This window comes from Sphaerodactylus townsendi, linkage group LG10, assembly GCF_021028975.2.
Source record: "Sphaerodactylus townsendi isolate TG3544 linkage group LG10, MPM_Stown_v2.3, whole genome shotgun sequence".
Classification (NCBI taxonomy): Eukaryota; Metazoa; Chordata; class Lepidosauria; order Squamata; family Sphaerodactylidae; genus Sphaerodactylus; species Sphaerodactylus townsendi.
The window spans coordinates 71,531,199-71,555,325 of record NC_059434.1 but is presented as its reverse complement, the minus strand read 5'-3'; the positions used below and the strand labels follow the sequence as shown (position 1 = coordinate 71,555,325).

At 43.0% G+C, this 24,127-nt stretch overlaps 1 protein-coding gene across 7 annotated transcripts in view; it reads left to right on the top strand.

The window, feature by feature from the left end:
• Positions 1-23,480, top strand: part of PDLIM5 (PDZ and LIM domain 5) — a 151,703-nt gene extending 128,223 nt beyond the window's left edge. For all 7 annotated transcript variants that reach the window (XM_048509017.1, XM_048509015.1, XM_048509016.1 and 4 more), the window contains 5 exons: positions 1,797-1,971; positions 12,997-13,177; positions 15,416-15,536; positions 18,582-18,697; positions 20,553-23,480. In XM_048509017.1, coding sequence (XP_048364974.1) covers positions 1,797-1,971; positions 12,997-13,177; positions 15,416-15,536; positions 18,582-18,697; positions 20,553-20,642 — 683 coding nt within the window. In that variant the 3' untranslated portion in view covers positions 20,643-23,480. The remainder of the gene's footprint in view (positions 1-1,796; positions 1,972-12,996; positions 13,178-15,415; positions 15,537-18,581; positions 18,698-20,552) is intronic.
• Positions 23,481-24,127: the final 647 nt, after the last annotated feature.

Genomic DNA, 24,127 nt, shown 5'->3' with positions numbered 1-24,127 from the left:
GTTAAAGTAAGTGTGGGGGGCATCGTGGCTGTCGATGAAGTCAAACTGAGCATCCAAGGGGGAAGGGATAATTTTCTGCCCCCACATGACGCAAAGCCGTGCGCCCGGTGCGTGGCCCGTCCCCTGGTAGCTCCGCCACTGCTTTCCTCTAAACAGTAAAAGGAAAGCTAAGTCAATCCATTCACTAGATAATTGTTTTATATTCTAAATGTTCCTCAGTTTATGCAGTTTGTCAAAAAAATGAGAAGTTGCCTTTCCCATCCATTATTTCACACACACCCTTTATGAGGAGATATTACATAACCTGAATCCATTGGATCTACTTTTTACTGTAGGTGATTCATAACAAGTTAAAACAAAGTACAATTAAACTAATCTAGTATTAGTAAGATAAGGAATGATTAAAATTCCATAACTGATTAAAATGGAACACGTATTTCTACATAAAGGCAGAATATGTGCCTTAAACAAAGGGGCAACTGTTCTAAATTTAAGCAATTTTCTATTGCCAACCTATTGTGCATATTGGAGTCGACGGACCTGAACTTAGAACTTGAAGCAACACTTACCTCTTCTATTCTGCTTGAACGGACGGCAGTTGGTGCTAACATTTTAAGTAACGGAAGTGTCCATTTTTTTACATTCAGGCACACCCTGGCATCGCTTCATGCAGAGTTTTTTGTCTACCGACTTGGGACGCAGACGGTTTCATTGTACATTTACAGAAGCAGTGTCAGAAAGGAGCATATAATTCACCTCTGGTTTATTTGATCAAAGTGTACATTTCTATCATATTTTGATGCTTTGCTGCTGAGTCATGCAGCCCTGGTGTTGAAATGATTTATGGACATAGTTTCTGTCAAACAGAGTGCTTTAAAGATTTTTTTTTAAAGAGATGGTGTATGTGGCGATAGCAAGACCATGCAGTTTCTAATATTAGACCTGGAACAGCAATAACTGTAAATGTCATCTGTGTTCCATTTAACGCAGTGGCTGAACGACAGCTTCTGGATTGGATAAGACGCATTTTTGAAGGTTCCAGGATATTTTCCGTGATTGGCGGACTTTTAAAACTCTGAATGGATCTCCCGTTCTTATGTTTACGTGGATGAAATGGCAACATTCCTTGACAGTCTCATTCATTCTCCCATAAGGTGAATGTTTGTTTACATTCTTTCCCTCTTTCTGACTTTCTTGCTTGGTCTCAAGTTGGATTACACAGAGTGAATCAATACAGTGAACAAGACGGGACATTCAGTAAATAGTGTATTAGGAGTTGGGTTGTAAAACCATCCAGAAGTCTAAAAAACAGAACTGAAGCAAAGCATAAGTGTTAACATATACATTAAATGATGCAGAATAACATGGGCAGGATCGGGCCCTGCAACCAAGAACTACACACACAATAAAGTATAAGACCACGAGTCCCCAGGAATTTATCTGATATGCTTACAAAGCCGTTTGTATAGTTTGGCCCGCTCTTAACTGTTAAAAGAAATACCCTTGCAAATAATTCAATATTGCTTAATCGAAAAGTCATACTGCCCAGCTTGAATAGCATCTCAGAATAGGTTGAAGTGCTGTTACAAAACTGCACAGTAGCCAATAAGGTTGGACATTCCCCATCTTGGAGAAAATCCACTTTATGTTAATAATAGTCAATATTAATGTATCAAAACACTATGCACATACATTGTACCAAAATACTGTGGACCTCATTATATATTTTATGCCCTGACAGTTTTATTAAGGTTAACGGTGCAGTTTCTGAGTTTTCTTTGCATTGTATTTTAAAGCATCTGGAAGTGGTTATAGCCCGAACAACAGTACCAAACCTGGACCGACTGTGCCAAGTGAAAAATCCACCGTGCCTCCTCCACTAACAGATGAAGATTCTTTGGTTCAAAGAGCGGAGCACATTCCTGCGGGAAAGCGAACACCGATGTGTGCTCATTGCAATCAAGTAATTAGGTTTGTACTTTTTCCCTTGCTGGGTTCGCCTTGTAATCCTATATATGACATTGGTAACTGCTCTGCTAATTACCCATCTGTGCATTCTTAGTCGAGAGATTGGGACTATATAAGATCTATCCCTGAGATGGACTGCTACAAATTGTAACCTTATCAGCCAGTGTTTATGGTAATCGGCTTGCATTTGAAACTACTTGCTTGTATCATTCTCATGTTTATGTATACTTGTGTGTGTATGTGATCTAAATTACAGATAACAAAACTGCCTTAAATGATCCTCTGGATCCACAGCACAGAGAATGTTTTGCACATTCAGGCTATATTAAAAGAAATAAATCACATATCATTGCTTCCAAAAGCTTTTGACAATTCGAAACATATTTTACTGTAAATTGATAGTGTGGGTGGGATGGACCTGAAACTGAACTTTATACAAATAATCTATAGATAGCAAAGTTGGCCACATCTGTGGATACTTGACTGGTGCCCCGAATGGACAAGACAGATATTTCTACAAACCTGAAAAACAACCCAGACTTGCAGAAATATCTGTATTTTTTTAAAAGAAACACTGTGGGACTAACCCCCCCCCCCAAAAAAAAAAATGATTAAAGGACTTCTTATAGCTTTAAGGAACAGAAGTCCCCTTGGGGCGATTCCAGGCTGTCCCCACAGCAACTGAGTGGGCGGGATCATCTTGGTGCCTGTTTTGCTTCTCGATCGTGATTGGCTTTTAAACGTATTGCGGATTGGGAAAGCGGGAGCCGCTCTTCTTTTTTGTTTTACAGTTTACAGTTACATCGCTTTCAGTTCGCCACGTTTCGTACGTTCTGGCGCATTGCGGCGGAAAACCATGGCTGGACGATTGGATTGAACTAGCGGATGAATGTTTGATGCTTCCCCACTTTGAAGCTTCGAAGCGGTATCGACCTTGTTCCGGCAGAAAAGTGTAGTTCATAACTGCAACAAGGATTTTGCAGTTCTGAGGGGGGGGGGGGGCCTGAGACAAAACAATGTTGAGCTCGGTGGCAGTGGGGATTCACTGAGGTGAACCTAGGTAGAAACCAGTTCAACTCTGTCAGTGGGGAAAGCCCCTTGGTGGCCATTGCTAGGCAACCAAAGCATTCCAGACTCAGTAAAAGGTGGCAGAGGCAGACCCCTTTTCCAGGGCTGTTTTTTACCTTTGATGGAGACCTCATTGGGGCCAGGCCTGACTGCAGCCTCTGAGTGATACCACCCATCTTACATGACTCAACAGGGCAGCAGCCACTTTATGAAAGCCAGTGTGGTGCAGCAGTGAGAGCTTCAGAATGGGACCTGTGAGACCCAGGTTCAAATCTCCATCTTACTATAGAAACTCACTGGGTGATTTTAGACCAGTCACCTACTTTCAGCGTAACCTACCAGTTGTTGGGCAGAAAAAAGAAGAGGAGAGGAGAATAATATAAACTATTTTGGTTCCACTGTAGAGAAAGATGGTGTGTAAATAAAGTAAATAAATTATAAATATAGCTGAAGATGGGGGACATATAAAAGATAATGGCTGAGAAGGAGAGAATGAAGCAGGGGAAAGGGAGAAGATAAGGGAGTTACTAGGAGGAAAGAAAAAGAAAATAGTGTGGAGGGAGGATACAGGCAAAGGGAGGCGCCACCCCACAAGTTCTGGAGGTTTCCAGCCATGCAAGTGGGCTTTCCCAGTGGCCACACAAGTAACGTGCAGCTATCACCAGCACCTTATGATCAGTTTGTGTCAAAGGTGCAGAAAGATTTAGGAGGATCAATAGAATGTAATTGACTCCGGCAATCTCCGGGTGATGAATAATTGCGGTCAGTCATATCTCCCAATTAACTCATTGCTTTATAGAGGAAATGGAAGATAGCTGAGAACATCAAATGATAAGAATGTGTGTCAAAGTTACCCAACAGTATTTTAATCAATATATCATGTTCTCCTTATACTGTTGCACTACATTGGTTTTAAAGGCTTGTGATAGCCTTCAGGGTTGAGGTTTTAGCATAATTACAGTTCATGCCCTTTGAGGCAGAATTACCTATGAAAAGGTAAGAGCTGGATCAAGTGACATTCCACGGCACACCTGTGTTGCAGCCAAACTGCATTGTAGACTTGGTTACTTTACACTAAGGCATAAAATAACCATGACGTGTAGGCCCAAAAACATTTAAAAGAGGCCATCTTATAACTTTTTAATTTATATCATTAATTATTGATAGGTTTATCATCTAAAGGCTTTGACATTTTTTCTGTACCTCAATATATGCATTTTTCTTTGCACAACCATCTCAAACCAAAGACATAGTTTGTGTCTTGGTGTATAAAATGTCTCCTTATACTGTATAAAATGTATTGGAAATATTTGTTCAAGGAGTGTTAACTGCCAGCATCTAAGGACTCCTACCTTGAATGCCAAGTTAACTAAACTGACTATCCTTTTGAAATTAAAAAATTTATTCCAATGATTTTTCTGAATTTGTATGTGACTTGTGGGCAAGGTGATTTTTAAAGGATATTTATAGTCCTTTAGATTGTGTGTTCTTCAGTTTTCTGATGTTACAAAGTTGTCATTAGATGATAATGGGAAAAGATAATTTCCTCACCATTCCCCCTGGATAAATGCTAGCAAAGTTACTGAAGTAATAACCTGCCCCAGGAAGTGGAAAACACAAAGGACTTCCATGACTTGGGCAGCGGCCGAAGAGCACCACCCATTCAGGGACTGTTTGGGGAAGGTTGATGGAGCAGACTCTATGCTAGTTCACTGTATTTTAGTTTTTGTCATTGTGGGAACTGTGATTTGGGGGTTAGCTGATATAATTGGTTATTGTTTATAGCATATCATTGTGATGCATTATTATGCTGTTGATATTGTTGTATTATGATTTATTGTTGTTGCTGTTTATGCTATGCTTTATTGTTTGTTCACTACTGTTGTTTGCCGCTCTGAGCCCTCCGGGGGAGGGCGGGATATAAATTAAATGTGAAATGAAATGAAATCGTACACCGTGATGAAACGAGTCATGAATTCAAGGCCTGCAGCTTCTGCTTTTCAGTGACTCAACAATGCAAATGCTGACCTAACTTGATACTCTCTAACCTCCGTGCAAGGGCCTTTTTACATCCATGTCCTTTCAGTTATGTGGCGATCAAACAATACAGGTCCTTATGTACAACAAAATACTCTCTTCTCACTGTGTCAACGCTGGCTAATTTACCAGTCTCATTAGGAAAGGGCCGACACTGAAGAAGTTCTTCCGGCCCCCGGTAGAATCAAATTTCCAGTTGTCTGTTTTAAAACGATACGCTTGATACTAACAAAGTAAAAAGAGGAAATATTTTTCCACTGCCTGTTATACTTTTTAGGACGGTGTCTTTTATTCTGTTTTTTAGTTGTGTGTCGTTTTACGGTTTTTTTGACATTTTGAGGCTAGAGGTTTAAAAGCAGTATTGATGTTCCAGTGTGGAAAAAAATGCTTTTTCTTTCAACATCTTGTCACTATTCGTGACATTTCAGGTGATGTACCACCATGTTCAAAGCAGTCAGTTACATCTATGGCTTAGGACTCACTGCTACTTTTACTGACTTGGTACTCAGTATCTCTGTTGTATATAATGGAGCCTGGAAAAGAACTGAGAGGGATACACCTCTCAACTCCCTTGGGAACAGCAACCCAAAAAGTTTGCAAGCAGGACTTTGAATCAGACAATAAGTGTAAAGAATTCAATGGTGTTGATGAGCGGGTCAGCCGCCTGGCCTTGACTACATTCCACAGCCCGGGCGATGGGCCAGCTTCTCCGGCGGAGACCTTATCTCTGCGAGGGAGATGAGACCTCCGTTCCCATGGGAATCCGGGAGGGGGGATGGGATGGACAGAGTTATAACCTGTGTTTCTGGCGGGAGATCTTATTCCTGCCACTGTGTGTACGTGAGCTTTCTAAGATGTCTGAATAAACGGTCTTTTACACCCAAAAAAGCCTTTTATTTCTGCTTCTATGGAATTCCTTACATTGTGGCAGGAATCCATTGTTCATCTATCTTCCTAGTGCAGTGGACCTCTGGTGCCTCGGCATGGAGAGGTTGAATATTCCTGTGGAAGGTTCGGTAGCCCCCAAAGAGGGCTCCGAGCTCTCCCTTCTGGATTTGGAGCGAGCGGAGAAGCGGGTCTCGCGACTCTTTCCGTCCTCGATATCAGCCGCGAGTCTTCCCGCGCCTCCGCTGGAGCGAGGGGCGTGAGAACGACCATGGGGACTTACATGGAAGTCGTTTGGGGCTGTCTATGGATCGAAGCCTGTGGATCGAGTATCTACCCGTTGCATCGTATGAACCTGGACAGATGCAACCTGTCATGGAGAGCGGGCCTGACCACCTTTCATCGCGGCAACCCAGGAGGTCCATCGATTGATTTTGGTGATGCTCCCAAAGATCCCATTAGCATAGCACTGGGGCCGTCCGGCGATTCCACGGTGACACTGGGACTATACCAGGGATTGGGAGGGTATCCGTTACCGTCTTCCGATCGGACAGCATACGGATCCCGACCCGCTGCACCTGAGATGCCCCGTTGGAGCCACCGGTGGAGCACGGCGTCCGATGAACGTCGAGTTCGGAGAAAGCCTGCACTCCAGCGGATCTGTTCCCTCTCCCATCGAAGAGCTGGGATGAGGAAGTGGGCGACTGCGAGATGCCCAAGAAGCATGGGCCGAGGCAGCTATGGGAAGAGCGAACGAACAGCTGCAGCAAGAGCTGAAAACCTGCAAAGAGACCGGAACAGCAAGCGCCAAAGAAGTCCAACTCAATTGACCGTGCCAAAGATCGCGACGCAATATGCGCCAGAATCTATCAGTCCATGTTAAGTCCTGGAACACTCCAAACTGAACTTACAGCGTCAACGCGAAAGTGTTCAGGCCTTCGCGTACACAAAGTGAAATTACTGCAGCTGTTCAACGGACGAACTGGCTAAATTGGAACGAGAGAAGGCAGCTTTGCATGCACCAGGATGCATTGACTTCGCTAAGGAGAGAGAGCTGGCTGCCTTGGAGAGGGAACTGAAGACGGACCAGGACAGCAGAACAGGTTCCTACGCTGTCACTGGTACGGCGAGGCCAGAGGGGCTGCTGGGTCCCGCCACCTTCAAGGACCGGCTCCCACCGAACGCCAGCAGCACCAGCGGACTGATACCTCCACCGATTGGGCCCCCCTGCGCTAACCGCTGCCTCAACCTGCTCAACCTCGCGCAACGTGACGACCCCTGCGGCGCCAAAGGCCGTGGAGAGGGGATACTACGAACCTCAATACTCTGCCGGACTTCGATGGGACGCTTCCAAACTTCCCTACTTCATCTTGCAACTCGATGCCCACATGGAGGACTATGACGATTTATACCCGGTCTGGCGAACGGACGATCCAGTCCTGGATGGGGCTGCAACTGGTTTGTGACTCTTTTGAACCTGCAAGATGAAGATACTACTACGGTGCCCGGCATTCCTCCAAGCCTTAAGGGCTCGCTTCCAAGATCCGGTGGAAATGAAAGTTATCCGCATCCATCAAAACTATTCAGCAAAGACCGCCGCTTCGTTTGCAGAATTTGCCCGTGAATTTAGATGCGGCTGCTCGACTCCCTCCTGAGTGGCCTGGCGCGCCAGGAAATGTGAATACTTCTCGGATGCTGTCGACTGACGGGCGGCGGAAGCGGTGTTTTTAATTGGTCCCCGGCACCATTGCTGATTAGGAATTGGTGGATCCCAGGTGGCGTCTAAGCGGAATGCGGCTATCGATGCGGAGAGCCGCCCATGAGCATATTTTCGCTCCACAAACCAAGCCCAGCCGCTAAGACCACCTCCGAAGCGCCGTCGCCGACTGGGATTGTGTCTTTACTGCGGAGGACCAGGTCATCTAGCCGCCAACTGCCGAAAAACAGAAGCCAACCGCCCGCCGCCTTCGCACCCCATCTGTAGGCCTGCGCAAATCCGGGCCTCTTCAGCGGGCTCGTCAAGGCAGTCATCGAAGAGGAGGGGAAGCAGCTGTTTGCCTTTCTTCAACCCCATGGACATGGGATTTAAGACTCCAGGCGGCGGACGCTCATTACAATCCAAGCATTTCTGGCCAACCCCGCTAAGCATACGCCATTATTATAGCCTCAGCCCTTGTTGATTCTGGCTGCTCCCATTGCTTAATGCGGCCCCAGGTGGCGGAGGAGCTAGGTCTAGACCAAGTCCCCCTGGCTAAGCCCATACCATTCACCCAAATGGACGGCAGTCCTCTCCGGGAAGCGACGGACCGCCCAGTTCAAAACGCAACGGTTCTCTCGCTCGCCACACCATTGGGAGAAAATTAGTTTTATTCTGGCCAGTGGCCAAACATTCCATAGTTCTGGGCATGCCATGGTTGTTGTTGCATGAACCAAAATTCCTTTGGAAGGAAAAGGATCTTAGAATTCACTGACCCTCCCTGCGGTGAACACATGAATTGAAGCTTCACCCCTGGCTTCATCAGCGATTGCTCCGATTCTACCGGCATTCCACACCGCGTACTCAAGATTTAGCGAGAGTATTTCAGGAGCAAGAATGCGCTCAGTTGCCACCACATAGAGACACTGACTGCCAGAGCGCCAACTGCCCAAAGGTAGAATCTACATGAGTCCCAATGAGAGAAGGAACCGTGCCTTCTTAGACAAGAGCACCTCGCGGGTTCATCTGGACGGGCTACCAAACACACACATGCTGCTCCTGTATTGTTTGTAAAAAAGAAAGATGGGTCTTTACGGCTCTGCACAGATTACCGAGGACTCAATGCAGTCTCCCTGTCCAACAAATACCCTTTGCCTTTAATCAAGGACCTTTTAGACGCGTGGGCAAGGGACGCATCTTTACTAAGTTGGACTTGAGAGAAGCTTACTACAGGGTCAGAATTGCTGAAGGCTATGAACACTTGACTGCATTTAACCTAAGTTTGACAGTTTGAATACTTAATAATGCCATTGGGATTTAAAGTAGGGCCCCGAGCTTTATGGCCCTTATCAGCGAAGTTCTCCATGATTTATTGTACAAGGGAGTAGTGGTGTACTTAGATGACGCTTTTAATTTATTCTGAAACCATGGAGGAGCATGAAGCATTGGTTAGGGGCGTATTGAAACAACTCCTCTTTGCCAAACTTTCCAAGTGCTGTTTCCACCAAACCTCTATTGACTATTTAGGTTACGGATCTCGCCTCGAGGGCCTAAAATGGATCCTGCTAAAATTGATGCAGTCCTCCAATGGCCTGCCCCTACCAACCGAAAAGAACTCCAATCTTTTCTAGGTTTTGCTAATTTCTATCGTGACTTTATACCCCAATTCGCTGAACTAACTCTCCCTCTCACAGACCTCTTACGCGAGACTCTTACGCCAAGGTAAAGATCCACTGACCGCCAAGCCCGGGGCCCCCCCTTTCCTGGTCTGAAGAATGTCAGACGGCCTTTCAGCTTTTAAAATCTGCTTTACCACCGAACCTATCCTAAAGCACCCTGACCCAGATCTCTCCCGCTTGTGGTTCACGTGGATGCCTCGGACAAAGCGCAGAGGCAGCCCTGTTACGCAGAAGAAATAAAGATGATAGGCTGGTTCGTGTGCTTATTTATCAAAGAAATTCTCGGTGCTGAACTCCAACTGGACTGCTTAAGGGATAAAGAGACTGCGGCCATCAAAAGTAGCACTCTCCACTTGGACGCCGCACTGGCTGGAGGGGCTAAACACCTTTCAAGTTTGGTGGGATCACAAGAACTTGGTCCCTCTCCACCCCCCTCAAGATGTGGACTTAGCCGTTGGGCCATTTCTTTTCTCGTTTCTCTTTCACTGTCCATTTTTTCCTGAAACCAATAACTAGCTGATAGCCTCGCTTCTACGAGGGGGTGGAGCTGCCTTATGGGACATTCGGCGCACTGTCCTCTCCCCTCCCAATTGGGCTGGCTGTCACCGATCTCAGACATCCACTCCTCCTTCTCCGCCCATTCCCAGCCTGGTTCGCCGGGAACTCGGGCGGGGACTGCGCAGCGAACCTCCGGCGGAGGAAGGTGACTTTCCCAATTGCGCTTGGAGAATGGTTTGGCCGGCGGGGGGGATTGTTGATGCGATACTCCCCCCCTCCGTAAGCAGGTTCTGCCGAGGCAACCATGAGTGCCCGCTCGGCTGGACATTTTGGCTTTCTAAAGACTGCATTTGGCCGCCCGTCAGTTCTGGTGGCTAGCGCGATGCTATAAGGACATTGAAGACGATATTATATTAAAAGGTTGCTCTGTTTGTGCAGAAGCCAAGAACGTTCCGAAAACCCGCATGGTCTGTTGAAACTCTCTCGGTGGCCTCCGCCTCTGGGAAGTCATCTCCATGGATTTTATTACCAGATTTGCCAGAAAGTCATGGCAACACGCAGTTGTTCATGGTGGTGGACTTATTTTTCTAAACAAGCCCATTTCATTCCATACGCTTCCATCCCCTCCGCTCCTAAGTTAGCGTCTGTTCATTCAGCATGTTTACGTCTACCTCGACGCCCGCTAAGAACGCGGCCCCAATTCATTTCAAAGTTCTGGAAAGCTTTTCTAGGGTTGTTGGGGCAGCCGGGCGATTGCCGCCCTACCACGCCTTCAAAGTGACGGTGAATTAGGAGAGAACGAGAACAGAACCTAAGAGCAGTATAGCGGATTGTTACACCAACTACCACCAAGACAATTGGTCTGCGAGGCTAATTCCGTTTGCAGAGTACGCCTATAACAATGCGGTTCATAGCAGTACAAAAAAAAGGCCCTTAGGGATGTCGGTAAAACCAGCGTTGCCGCCTTTACCTGGAGCATTGATCCCTCCGAGTTTCAGCAATGGATTTCATCTCTGACGTGAAGAAATGGTCCAGACTGCCTTACAACAGGCTAAAGACTCCCAAAAGCTGCAAGCGGATAAGCACCGCTGGACCTCTGCGTGTGAAACCTGGGTGTATTTGTCTACCAAAGATCCTCAGAAGCGTGCATAAATTTTCAAAACTAGGCAAAAGATGGTAGGACCTTTTCAGATTACTAAAGTGATTAATGATGTCACTGCCCGGTGGATTTGCTCTAACTCTCTTAGTAACATTCATCCTGTCTTCCATTCCAGTTTACTCAAGGAGGCTCCTCGCTTTCGATGCCTGGCACGACTACGCCCGGAGAGCCTGACTCATTATTGATGGCCACAAGCATTACTTAAATTGGCGTATCCTGGACTCTTTAATCGCAAACTCTTACAATATTTAGTCTCTTGCGGATGGGGTATTCCTCTGGGTATAATCAATGGATTTATTCCGAAAATATTGACGCCCCCGCCCTCATTTCTGCTTTCCACCGCGCCTTTCCGCACAAACCTGGGGGGGAGGGGTCTTTTTTAAGGGAGGCAGAGTGTAAAGAATTCAATGGTATTGATGAGCGGGTCAGCCGCCTGGCCTTGACTACATTCCACAGCCCGGGCGATGGGCCAGCTTCTCCGGCGGAGACCTTATCTCTGCGAGGGAGATGAGACCTCCGTTCCCATGGGAACGGAGGGGGGATGGGATGGACAGAGTTATAACCTGTGTTTCTGGCGGGAGATCTTATTCCTGCCACTGCGTGTACGTGAGCTTTCTAAGATGTCTGAATAAACGGTCTTTTACACCCAAAAAAGCCTTTTATTTCTGCTTCTTTTGGGCCAGAACTGTCTGTGAGTGTAAGGTTCATGAAAAAAAGTGCAAGTTGATTTGCATGTTTGGAACAGGAGTAGCTTTCTTGTTAACTATGGTCATCAATACCTATTTGGGGTCAGTTCTAATATTAGAATTTCTAGGCATCGGAGTGTTTCAGGGGTGTGAAGAGTAGTGTTCATGTAACCAGTGAGAAGAAGTGAATACTTTATACATAAGAACTTGCATTTAATCTCTGCGTAACTGAGAGGGCATTGATATAAAAATGTACTTCCACAGGGGCTGAAGAGGTATCAGATTAGGTTAATGTTCAAGATGTAATAGGTAGTCAGAAGTAGAGGAGAGCGTTTCCAAAATGCACCAATTTCATTAAAGGTGCAGGAAAGAATCCTCAAAATAAAACTCTCCCCTGCATTCTAAGGAATTGGTCAAAGGGTCAAATACACATACTTGGTGCCAGTTTTATCAATGGGGAAAAAAACACTCCAGTCATTTTAACACACTTATGTACAAATCTGGATTAGACTTTTTAAAATAGCAGCCTTCAACTTTGGTAGAGGGATCTGGTTAAACCAAATCTTGATAATAGATATGAGTCAATCTGTAAATAAATTTGGTTGAAGTTCACTAAAAGCAAATTCAACTATGATTCCAAACTGTTCCAAGAATGTTCAGCTAGCTATGCTGGTATAGGAATGTCTTTGACTGTGATCAGAAACTGCAGCAATTTTGATTATACAGTTCTTTTGATCTGTTAACTTTTTTCCTGTGTTCTGCTGTGAAATAAAACATTTCAGTTTTAAAAACAATTTTGTTAAATCTACCTCAAGGTGAAGCTTAGCATTAAATGCATGTGGCTGTTTCATATTTGGTTTTGAATGTAATTTGTTTCCAACAGGCTCCCTGCCTCTTTCCTGAGTGTTTAATAACTTGCATTCTCAGATTGGTTTTGATTTCATCTTCCTGTAGTGACTTGTCTCTGCTGCCTGCTGGATAACACTGTGCTCCAATATCTTCAGTGTTTAATTTCTTCAGCAGGCTCACCACTTGCAAATTGGTTTTGCAAGAAGCAGGGATTCAACCCATCATATCAAGGCAGGCAAAATTAGCATCCGGAACCTTAATTTAAAAAAAAAAATTAAATTCTATTTCATTTTGTACCATTTCCTCTGTAAATTGTTTAATAGTCCATTTTGTTTTTATAATGCTGTACTAATTAAGTACATGCTATACCTTAATAAAGCTGAAATGTTTCTTAATAGCAGTGCATCCTTTTAATCTTTTCCCACTTTGCATTCTATAGCATTTGGTAACTTTATTTTCATTTATGAACAGAGGACCTTTTCTGGTGGCTTTGGGGAAATCTTGGCACCCGGAGGAGTTTAACTGTGCCCACTGCAAAACTTCCATGGCGTACATTGGCTTTGTGGAGGAGAAAGGAATGTTTTATTGTGAAGGGTGCTATGAGAAGTTCTTTGCCCCTGAATGTGCTCGATGTCAGAGGAAGATACTTGGGGTAAGAAGAAATAGCAAAATTGAGTCTTGATGAACCATGAGGACTGACCAATTGACTGAAATCTAAAATCTGCACGCTACTAAAAATTTTCACACAGTATTTCACAATATTTAATGCGAGGTCCTGTAGTTCATTTGTACAGGCTTTGAGTCATTTGTACAGGCAGATTGTCAGCATTCCACAACAAATTTATTCGGTGGTGAAATCTATCATGTTCAATTGTGACAATCAGACATGAACCGATCACTGATTCTGTTTGATCTGCAAAAGGCTCAAACACCTCTTAAACCTGTTTTACTTCCCCCACCCTCCAAAAACAGATTGGCAGCTATTCATATAATTAACTATATTTATTTTGGGTGCTGTGTGGTTTCCGGGCTGTATGGCCGTGTTCTAGCAGCATTCTCTCCTGACGTTTCGCCTGCATCTGCTAGAACACTGCATCTGCTAGAACACGGAGAATGCTGCTAGAACACGGCCATAGAGCCCGGAAACCACACAGCACCCAAGTGATTCCGGCCGTGAAAGCCTTCAACAATATATTTATTTTATTGAAACATATATACCAGCAGTTCTCAATCTGGTGGTCGGAATCCCTTCGGGGGTCAAACAGCCCTTTCACAGGGGTCACCTAAGACTCTCTGCATCAGTGTTCTCCATCTGTAAAATGGATAAATGTTAGGGTTGGGGGTCACCACAACATGAGGAACTGTATTAAAGGGTCGTGGCATTTGGAAGGTTGAGAACCACTGATATATACCTTGCCTTTTTTGGTGCTGTTGTTCAAGGTGACTACAGTACACTTTCATTATTTTTGGTTTTGGGATTCACAATGACACTTGTTCACCGTCTGTGGTCCGATCACATGATTCTGTCTCCAGAATCTTTTCTTTATGGCACCATCATCACAATAATTTCATTGTTAAATTTTGCAGGAAATTTGATTGTTTCATTTAGGAGGCAACAAAATCCTTCCCCCCAATATTTGCAGGTTTTTCCATTTGCATTGGTCCCTTGTGAATGGTGAAAATCTAATTTACGTGGATAAAAACTGAATAGTATGATTTTTAAAAAAACAAACACATTTGTTAATAAATGATGTATCTAATTTGTGACTGAATTAACTGTAATTTTTAAAATTACTTGCTTGACAGTGATGTGGCAAAGACACGAGAGAATGAGACCCAAACAGGCTGTTTTGTACCATTGGAAAGGAATAAAGTGCCCAGAAAGCTGCAAACAATCAGTTGAAAATTCAGCTCCCTTTGTTGGGTCTTCACCATAATTTAAGTAGGTAGTAAGTCATCGGATACAGATGAAATCCAATTTCAATTCCAAAGCCTTTATTGGCATTATAAATTACAGAGTTAGTAAAAAGGGGCATTTATCTACTGAGACATTAAAACATTAAAATACATTAAAACAACGTTGAACATTCACAACATTCACGCACACATAAAATAATTTAGCCGTTACTACTATGTAGGCAATGATTGCGCCTGACCAAATAGTCCCTACAGAGGAATTCCAGGTGATAATAGCACTGATAATACATGTGGGATTTCCTAGGTACAGTGATTCTCAACCTTCCTAATGCGACAGCCCTTTAATACAGTTCCTCGTGTTGTGGTGACCCCCAACCCTAACATTTATCCATCCATGAACTTCTTGACAAATGTATTCTTGACAAATGTATTTTCTTTTATGTACACTGAGAGCATATGCACCGGAGACAAATTCCTTGTGTGTCCAATCACACTTGGCCAATAAAGATTCTATTCTATTCTATTCTATTCTATTTTGCAGATGGAAAACACTGATGCAGAGAGTCTTAGGCGACCCCTGTGAAAAGGTTGTTTGACCCCCAAAGGGGTCCCGACCCCCAGGTGGAAACCACTGGCCTAGGAGCAAGCCCCAGATGTTGAGTGGCTTGGCGCGCTTTGTTTGATCAAAAATATTCAAATCCATGGGTGATCTTGCTAAATGTTCAGATACCCCAGCAACCAGACATCTAGGGGTGTTTCCCCCCCCCAAATTTTAACTTGTATTGAACAGACTGCTCATACAAGGACTGTATTCACAACCTACATATTCAGCATGGGGTTCTGTCTTGCTTTTTAATTGCAGAAGGTTTCTTGGTTGATGTAAGGCAGGGTTTCTTAATAAACAATCACTTTATTTATCTTGTCAGAATCCTGTGATGACCAGTGTTCTCTCACCCATCTCCTTCTCCACTAGGAAGTAATAAATGCCTTGAAGCAAACCTGGCATGTTTCCTGTTTTGTTTGTGTGTCCTGTCGCAAGCCCATTCGGAACAATGTTTTCCATTTGGAAGATGGTGATCCCTACTGTGAGACAGGTAGGTGTTACCATGACCACAAAAGCAGGTTAGTCTGTGGGCCAAAACCCAAACATTGACATACTGTATGTCGGTCGTATGAGGACCAAAATGTGATTCTTAACACACAAGAGCCCCCAGCCTCACTTGTTTTTGTCACTTTCTGTAAATGTAAGGTCCTCATTCGAGAAAATTGAGATATTTGGGTGGGGGGGCATGGAGCAAGAAGCATTAGAGGAATATGCAACCTCTGTGCAATCTGGTGTTTTTCGTACTTCTGCAAGTCTGTGCAGCTATGTGGCCTTTTTCAGGCAAGTTAAAAATAAATGTAAGCCATGTAGGAAACCCTACAGGTGAAACCGATGGGCCCAGCCTTCTGGGTTCAGAATAGCACAGTGATATGTAGCTCTAAAGTTGTGGCGATACTTAAGAGTACATGTTCATTTTTCATACAAAGGGAGTACAGACTTTGTGATCCAGCACTGCAGTGGTGATAAAACTGCCCAGGAGAAAAGAAATAGGCTTTCCTACGCTAAAGTATTCAGTTTTTCTTCCATTGATCCGTAGTGGTAGGTTTCTATTCAGTTGAATTTCAGGTGGTTTTCATGGAGCCGGACACTGCAGTTGGGTCCCTGGGTTTGAGAACAGCACATTGCTGATCTGTCTGTCATAAATTTTTATGCATGGCGTACTTCAGGCTGCCGTTACCATGGTTAATGCGGCAGGAGAAAAATGTCTTCACTGTGTTGTCTGGAGCTGAAAGGGAAAGAAAAACAGAAGCTTTTCTGTCTGCTTCAGCTACTGTTTTCTGTCTCCTGCAGGAAAGCTTGTAAACTTCTTGGAACTGTAAATGGCAGCCAAGTTAAATAGGCCCACACCCATTTTCAGTTTGATACTATGAAATGGAGAAGGGAAGGCTTTTGTTGTATTTAAAACAAACATGTTTGGGGGAATACCGGGCAATACCAGACTTCATGCACAAAGCTTGGTAAGGTCTTTGAGTAGCTTCCACATGAGCGTCAGACCGAGTTGGCAGCTGAGAAAGAAAGGTGCACTTGAACGTTTAAGGAAGTCGTAGGTTGTTGTCAAAGATACAGCAAAGAAGCAGGAGCTGCATGGTATGCATGCAGCGTGGTCTCTTCATGGGCTAAATAGAGGTGTTGTGCCACCTACAATATAATCCTCTTTTAGACTGCATTGTCAGATTGGCCGCCCTTATTTGCCTGGATCAGAGGAGCAGACCATGAGTTAATATAGGTAGCTGGAGAAATAGGAGTGATCCTGCTATAATTTTTGAGACTAAGGGCCAAATAGACAAGATAGGTTGGAAAAATGGCAACCGGGGGAGGGGGGCAGCAGCCACTCCGCGTCCCCCAGTGCCACTGTGGTCCTGATCAGAATTGGGCTCCTGCAGTGCTCTTTCCATTACACCACTTCCTTCTATACCTTCATATATAAGGTATAGCAAACTCAGGGATGCTGCCTCATCAGTATTGGTCCTCTACTTCAGAGACGTCAGTGGCCACATTCTTCTCTCTGCATAGGTGTCCTTCAAGGTTCTATTGAGCTTTACATGTAGATATGGATGGGTGTATAATACATAACACAAATGCATGTTACTGCAATCTGCAACTGAACTGTAGAATTGAACAGGGTTCAGAGCTCAGTAGGATGGCATCTTCTTTTCGCACAGAGCGTCACAGGTTCAACACCTGTCATCTTCAGTTAAAAGGATTGGGTAGTAGGGGATGGGAAAGACCTTTGCCTGAGACACAGGAGAACTATTGCCAGTCTGAGTGGACAATACTGACCTTGCTGAACAAAGGATCTCATTCAGTATAAGGCAACTTTGCCTGTTTATGATAATATTGAATTGAGCTGAAATCAGTGTTGATACTTTTGTGGAGAGAATCTAAAGTGGAAGGAATATGAGCAAAGTGAATTACTTATGACTAATATATAGATATGTAGACCAGTGATTAGCATGTTGGACTAGGACAGTGGTTCTCAACCTGGGGGTCGGGACCCTTTTGGGGGTCGAACGGCCCTTTCACAGGGGTTGCCTAAGACTCTCTGCATCAGTGTTCTCCATCTGTAAAATGGATAAATGTTAGGGTTGGGGGTCACCACAACATGAGGAACAACATGTATTAAAGGGTCACCGCATTAGGAAGGTTGAGAACCACTGGACTAGGAGGTGGAAGAGCCAGGTTTGAATCACCACTCTACCATGGAGGCTTTCTGGGTGACTGTGATGAAGTTGTCCTGTAACTGTATTAGAAGAAGTCACACCAGCCTGTTAAAATCCTTTGATCCTCAGAGAAGCCAAAGTGAGTAAAGCATTTGAGAATAAAAACAGAAAATAATAAAACGTTCAACGCAGATATTTCTCAGCTGAATGGCACCGTTCCTTCAGGCCTTTTCTCTGCCTCCCTGAGCTCAGAGATGTTCAGCCTGGATCAGAACCTTCAAGCCTTACTTTTTAACAGGCCGGTGTAACTTCTTCTAATACAGTCACAGGACAACTTCATCACAGTGACCTTGGACCACTCATACATTTCCAGCCTTCCTATATGACAAGGTTGTTGTGAAGATAAAATGAAAGAGAGGAAGACATTGTACAATATAAATGGTAAATAGAGAATGAGGGACAACGAAAAAGTTGAAAGGCCGTATCATTGAGAAGTTCGGGGTGTGTATGTATATGGAAGTGGCAGGATTTATTATCACATCTTTAGATATGGGTTGGATCCAACCCTTTTTTTTAATGATGAAAAAGGAAGGAGAGATTCTCTTTTAGTATCAAAAGCGCTTTGTTTGAGATCATGGGACCTGAATGCACAAAAACCACGTGGGGTGGGGGGCTGTTGCAGGGAAGGGCAATTGGGCAAGATTGAGTGGAAAAAAAAAACCTGGCTGGATTCAACAACCCTGTCTTGACACTGTCTCATCTTTTCCATGTTGGTCTCAGTCAGTGCGGATGATGAAATTATTCTGCTTCAAGGGATTGTTTTGTGTTTTCCAAGCAAAGACATTTTATTAACTGCCCATATTTGTGGTGTTTAGATTATTACGCCCTTTTTGGTACCATGTGCCATGGCTGCGAATTCCCTATTGAAGCTGGAGACAGGTTCCTGGAAGCCTTGGGCCACACCTGGCACGATACCTGCTTTGTGTGCTCAGTAAGTATAAAAACTATATTGAACTTTTTTTTTTAAAGCCGTATGCATGACAGCGGTGCTTGTACTAACCTGACTATGATGAACGTTACTGAAGAAATGCCCTTGAATTGGCATGGCACGCACAAATGACAACTTTTTACAGGTGTTTGGACAGCCATTCTCTATTGTAAGATTTTTTTGGCTCCTTCCAAAGATTTACTTGGCGTGGATCACAACAGTGTGTTCCTAACATATTTTAATCATTCTTATTCGTGCTACCTGGGAAGACTTCAGACACTTGCTAAACACCAGAAGTTTATATCCTAGTTGAAATAGAAACTTGAGCAAGTTAAACACGAGTGCATCGTAGCCTTCTTCACTTAGGTTGTTGCTGTGGGCCCAGCCAGACCTGCTCCAGCCGGAGGTACAATTGGCCAGTTTATCCAGGGCAGCTTGTAGATGTATTCTGGGTTGACACATAAAAGCAACTGTGCTCTTTTCTTTCTCTGCACCACTTCTTTTCTCATCATCTCAAAATATTCTTAATTTTCTGCCCAGTATCTCCTGATCTTTGAGGGCTAGGAAACTGGAACTGCTTCAGGTGAATTTCAAGTCCAGTACAAAGGGGCTGTGTATATCCCGCATATCATGATGTTTGTATCCCATATGTCATGATATTTATTACCCTTTACACAAAGTGACTATACCTTTGCACAAGACATATGAATTACTCATTCTTTGTATTGTCAAAGGCTTTCACGGCCGGATTCAACTGGTTCTGGAGGGTTTTCCGGGCTGTGTGGCCATGGTCTGGTGGATTTTGTTCCTAACATTTCGCCTGCATCTATGGCTGGCGTCTTCAGAGGTGTATCGGAGAGAAACAGGCTTTTCTCTGTGATACACCTCTGAAGATGCCAGCCACAGATGCAGGTGAAACGTTAGGAACAAAATCCACCAGACCACGGCCACAAAGCCTGGAAGACCCTCCAGAACCAGTACTCATTCTTCCTCTATTGCCACTTGAGATGAATGTCTGAAGTTGCTCAGATCATGACACATTGCTGCAGTTACCTTTCCCTTTTGTCTTAGCCAATCAAGAGGTATTGTTGAAGGCTTTCACAGACGGATTCAACTGGTTGTGGTAGATTTTTCCGGGCTGTGTGGCCGTGGTCTGGTGGATTTTGTTCCTAACGTTTCGCCTGCATCTGTGGCTGGCATCTTCAGAGGTGTATCACAGAGCGAAGAGGGAGGTGTATCAGGAAGGGACAGTGTGTAACAGACTTCCCTCTGTGATACACCTCTGAAGATGCCAGCTACCGATGCAGGCGAAACGTTAGGAACAAGATCCACCAGACCACGGCCACACAGCCCAGAAAACCCACCACAACCAATTAAGATATAGTTCATCATCCCATTTTCTGAAAGTATTGATTATTAATAAGTATAGTTTAAGCTTCAGTCACTACTGCTCGTGTCTAGGAAAACCCAACATGATTCGCCAAGTTAAATATTGAACAAAATCACAACTACGAAAAAACCACCAACCAGTTAATCAAGAGCATGCAGTATGTGTATGATTATTAGGTAGAATATGTGTATGATTATTAGTAGAAGCTCTGACTTGTGAAATTTTGGGAGCTTTGGGGGTGTTGCTTTGGGAGGTTGAAATTTTGGGAGGGAGCTCAGCGAGGCTGTGCTGCTATATAGAGTCTGTCAAAGCAGCCATTTTCTGCAAGCGGATTGATCTCTGTAGTCTGAAGATTGATTCTAATTCCCAGTAGAGGTTCAGAGCCCACCTTGGTAACCCTGTGTCAGAATAACTTAATGTATCTGAACATGGAATGAGAAGCATAATTGATTTTTGGTGTCATTTCAGATATGCTGTGAGAGTTTGGAGGGCCAGACTTTCTTCTCAAAGAAGGACAAACCCCTCTGCAAGAAACATGCCCACTCAGTGAACATCTGAAGCACCATTCCTAAAACAAACATAGTGACAGGAAAGGAAAGCTATCGGGTGTTGGTTTTCAATAGGCTTTCTAATGTATTTATGTAGACGTCTTCAACTGTAGAGAAGCAAGGATAGGATGAGGGGAAATCAGGCTTTTAACCTTCCCTCTAATAAAACTGGGAGTATTTAAGGTGACTTGACTTAGTAATGTCAGAAAGAGAGAAGCAGACCTTTTATTGACAGCATACCTTTGTAATCACTTGCATTTTTACATCAGGAAATGTTACCTAATCGATTTTGTAGCATAATTTGGATGTACAATTAAGGGCCACAAATGGGTAAAATGATTCCTAATTATAGACATGAAAGAACCACACATGGGTTCATTGGTTCTTCTCAGGACAAAGAAAGGGTATTCTGCCATGGATAATATAATTGGTATGTATCGTACTTCTCAAAAAAATTACAACCTGTAACCACTGTAGCCAATGTAAGATCAGTGATAGAAGTGATTCTGGAGTTTTAGAGAGTGCCAAGTAAAGCTAATTCTTTTAAATTCCACAGTATAGAAAATCTTGCCTTTTTGCATTGTTTTGTAAAAAAGTAACTCAGCTTCTGCACACTAATGAGACTAGTGGAAAAGAACGCTTAAGAAAGAACTTGTGAGTCAGCTACTTCTAAAATATAGCCAGAAGTACCAAAAAGAAGGCCGCGGAGGGGAGAGAATCTTGCTTTTTTTACACATTTTTGTATCTACTGTGTGCACAATTTAATACTACTTTTGGTAATAAATACAGTGGGGAATGGTGGGAAAGAAATAGTTTCAGCTACCTTAGATGCAAAAATCACATTGCATTCTTGCACAATAAATACTGAATGAACATTTTCTTCTTTCATAGGTCTTTCTGATAGCTGTCTTTGTTATAAAATTGTTAATGACGTTGGCATATCTTTTTAATACACCTGTTGCTTGCTTATCTGACATATTCTGTAGATATGTGTTGCTATATCTTGTCACCTGTCTCTGGTCCTTGGTTTCTCCAGAGACAGGAAAATAACATTGTTACAGAATGCAGAGTATTTCTCAGTTTTGATGGGAAAAACAAGAAAAGACTATATATATTGTAATATTTCTTCAAAATTCTTGTTTATCCCATCCAGTGAGTAGTTGATCATCCCATATGGACAAATAATTCTTGCTGTCTCTGAGACCTTGTTGATCTTCCAAACAACAACACTATATGTGTTGAATGCTTTATATGGATGATGGTCGGAGTATCTTTAACCCAGAAGAATTTATGAAGTAGTAGACAGGACCAAATCAATTGGATAGTGTTAGCTTTAAATTCCTTTTTAAAAAAGATGGGATCATTGTTTTGGTGAAGGAAAAATTACCCACGTTGCCTTTGTTCTTGAACATTTTTGAAGAGTTGCTACAGAAGAGAAGACTGTACGTCATCCAGTGAACTGTTTATTACATATAAATATTCCACCTTTTCTACTTCAGAAGCATGAAATGAATGTCATTTTTAAAAGATAGCACAAAGTATTAGGCCAAAGCTGACCTGCAGGTATCTGCATTTGGCCATGTCTTAATAGCACACTCATTTCCCCAGCCAAACAGTTTGCTTGTGGATTTTCTTACCTGTATACAGGGGACTATGGAGCAAATAATTACATGTTCATGTAATCAATCACCTGTATGGCCCACAGCCAAGTTATCAGGACAGCTGCCCTTGGTTTTAACTTTGGGGAAAAATTGTGGAGCATTCTTATTCCCTCTTGATAAGGTAATGTTCATAACTGGCTTACCAAATGCCTGAACATGTTCCATGTAAGTAAACAGCAAATGGTTGTTGGTAAATAAATTGAAATAGCAACATCTATAATCTGTTACGGCCTCATAATCTCGTCAAGTGCAAATATGGACACACTTGAATCCCAGATACTTCCTAGCAATCAAGAGAATTTACAGAGTTCGCTTTTCATGTCATGCTTCTTATAGTGTTAGCCAAATTTTTTACTCCCAGCGTTGTATCTCAATATTTTTTGAGAGGGAGGTTTAGCGCTATTCAAAAATGTAATCTCATTCTCTTTTATTCTTAGAATCTGATCATTTACCCTCTAGACTCTTAGTTTTTTTATCATTATTTAAATGTAGCAAAGTAAACACTGACCACTTATTCACTGAGAAGTTTAAAACTTGCAAAATAATGTTTAAGGATCAGTTGCCTGAGAGTAGAGAGCCTAAACTTTGAGCAATCCTACCACCTTAGTACTCTGCAGATGTGATGATGTTATTATGAAGGCTGGAAAGTAAAATAGAAAAGGACTGTATGTGTTTTTATAAATGGTTATCTTGGAAAATATGCAACTTGCTTTAGAAGGTAGAATTGAAAATCAAACTAGCAAGGGAATGGTTAAAGGTATGAAATCAAGATAGCTTGAGAGAGATTTTTGGATGTTGCAATTAGAAAAGCATTCTCATTCTCAGATAATTTTAAAGTTTAATTGGTACTCAACTAAATTAAAAAGTAGGGACTGTTGCACTTTGTGATTCTCATAGCATGGATCAGGAATGAGAAGATGGCACTCTGGAGACATCTGCTGATTTCTAAGGTCATTGTTTGGAGCTTTGTTTGACTTCACACAATAGGTTTTGGGCTGTTGTAAACGCTTGCTTTGATTTCCTTTTTGGTTCCTGCCATTTTTCATCTACTTTTGGACCTTTTTAAGCGTAATTTCTGTTGTCAGCTTTGCCTTTGGAGCCTGTTACTCACACACACACACACAAAAAGCCACAACTGGTGAAGTGATATGATGTGTATATGAATAAAAATTGTCTGTGAAATTGCAGAGCTCATTTTGTTTCACTTCTTAAAAATTCACTGTATTTTCTGAAGGCCATTGTAGGGTAGCAAGAACTTATTCAGCAGAAATGCCCCTTAGCCCATTTCTGTTTGCTTTACTGCTTGTATGATTTCCCAATTTTGGCTGTACAACAGAATATTTGATAGAGTTGCTCGCATGGATGCCTGATCTCTGTAAACTAGAGACGGTAAATAGGAACTGTAATTCTATTCCCTTTGCCTAGGTTTATCTGATACTGTATTTAGCCTTGGCACAAAGCATTCTCTGATTTCACCTTAGGATACTTAACCATCTATAGTAACATGGTCAATTACTTCATGATAACAGTAGCCTCATAAGATTCTTTCGAGGTGGGTATCTTTTGACTAGGAGAATGTGCTGTTGTTTTCTACCTTGTTTGTACAAGAAATGAATGCTGCACATGACTCTATAAAAAGCTGGAGGCAGGTTTACAGGAATCCTACCCCTGCTTCAAATGTTTAGACTACAATTAAAGACAAATGCAAGTCTATTTGCAAACAGTATATTAAACTCCAGAAGCCAAACTCTTAAATGCATCAAGTCCATGTTTAACATTTTAACAGCAGAGGGTTGGTTTCTGTCAGCCCACAATATAATTTAACATTAAAATG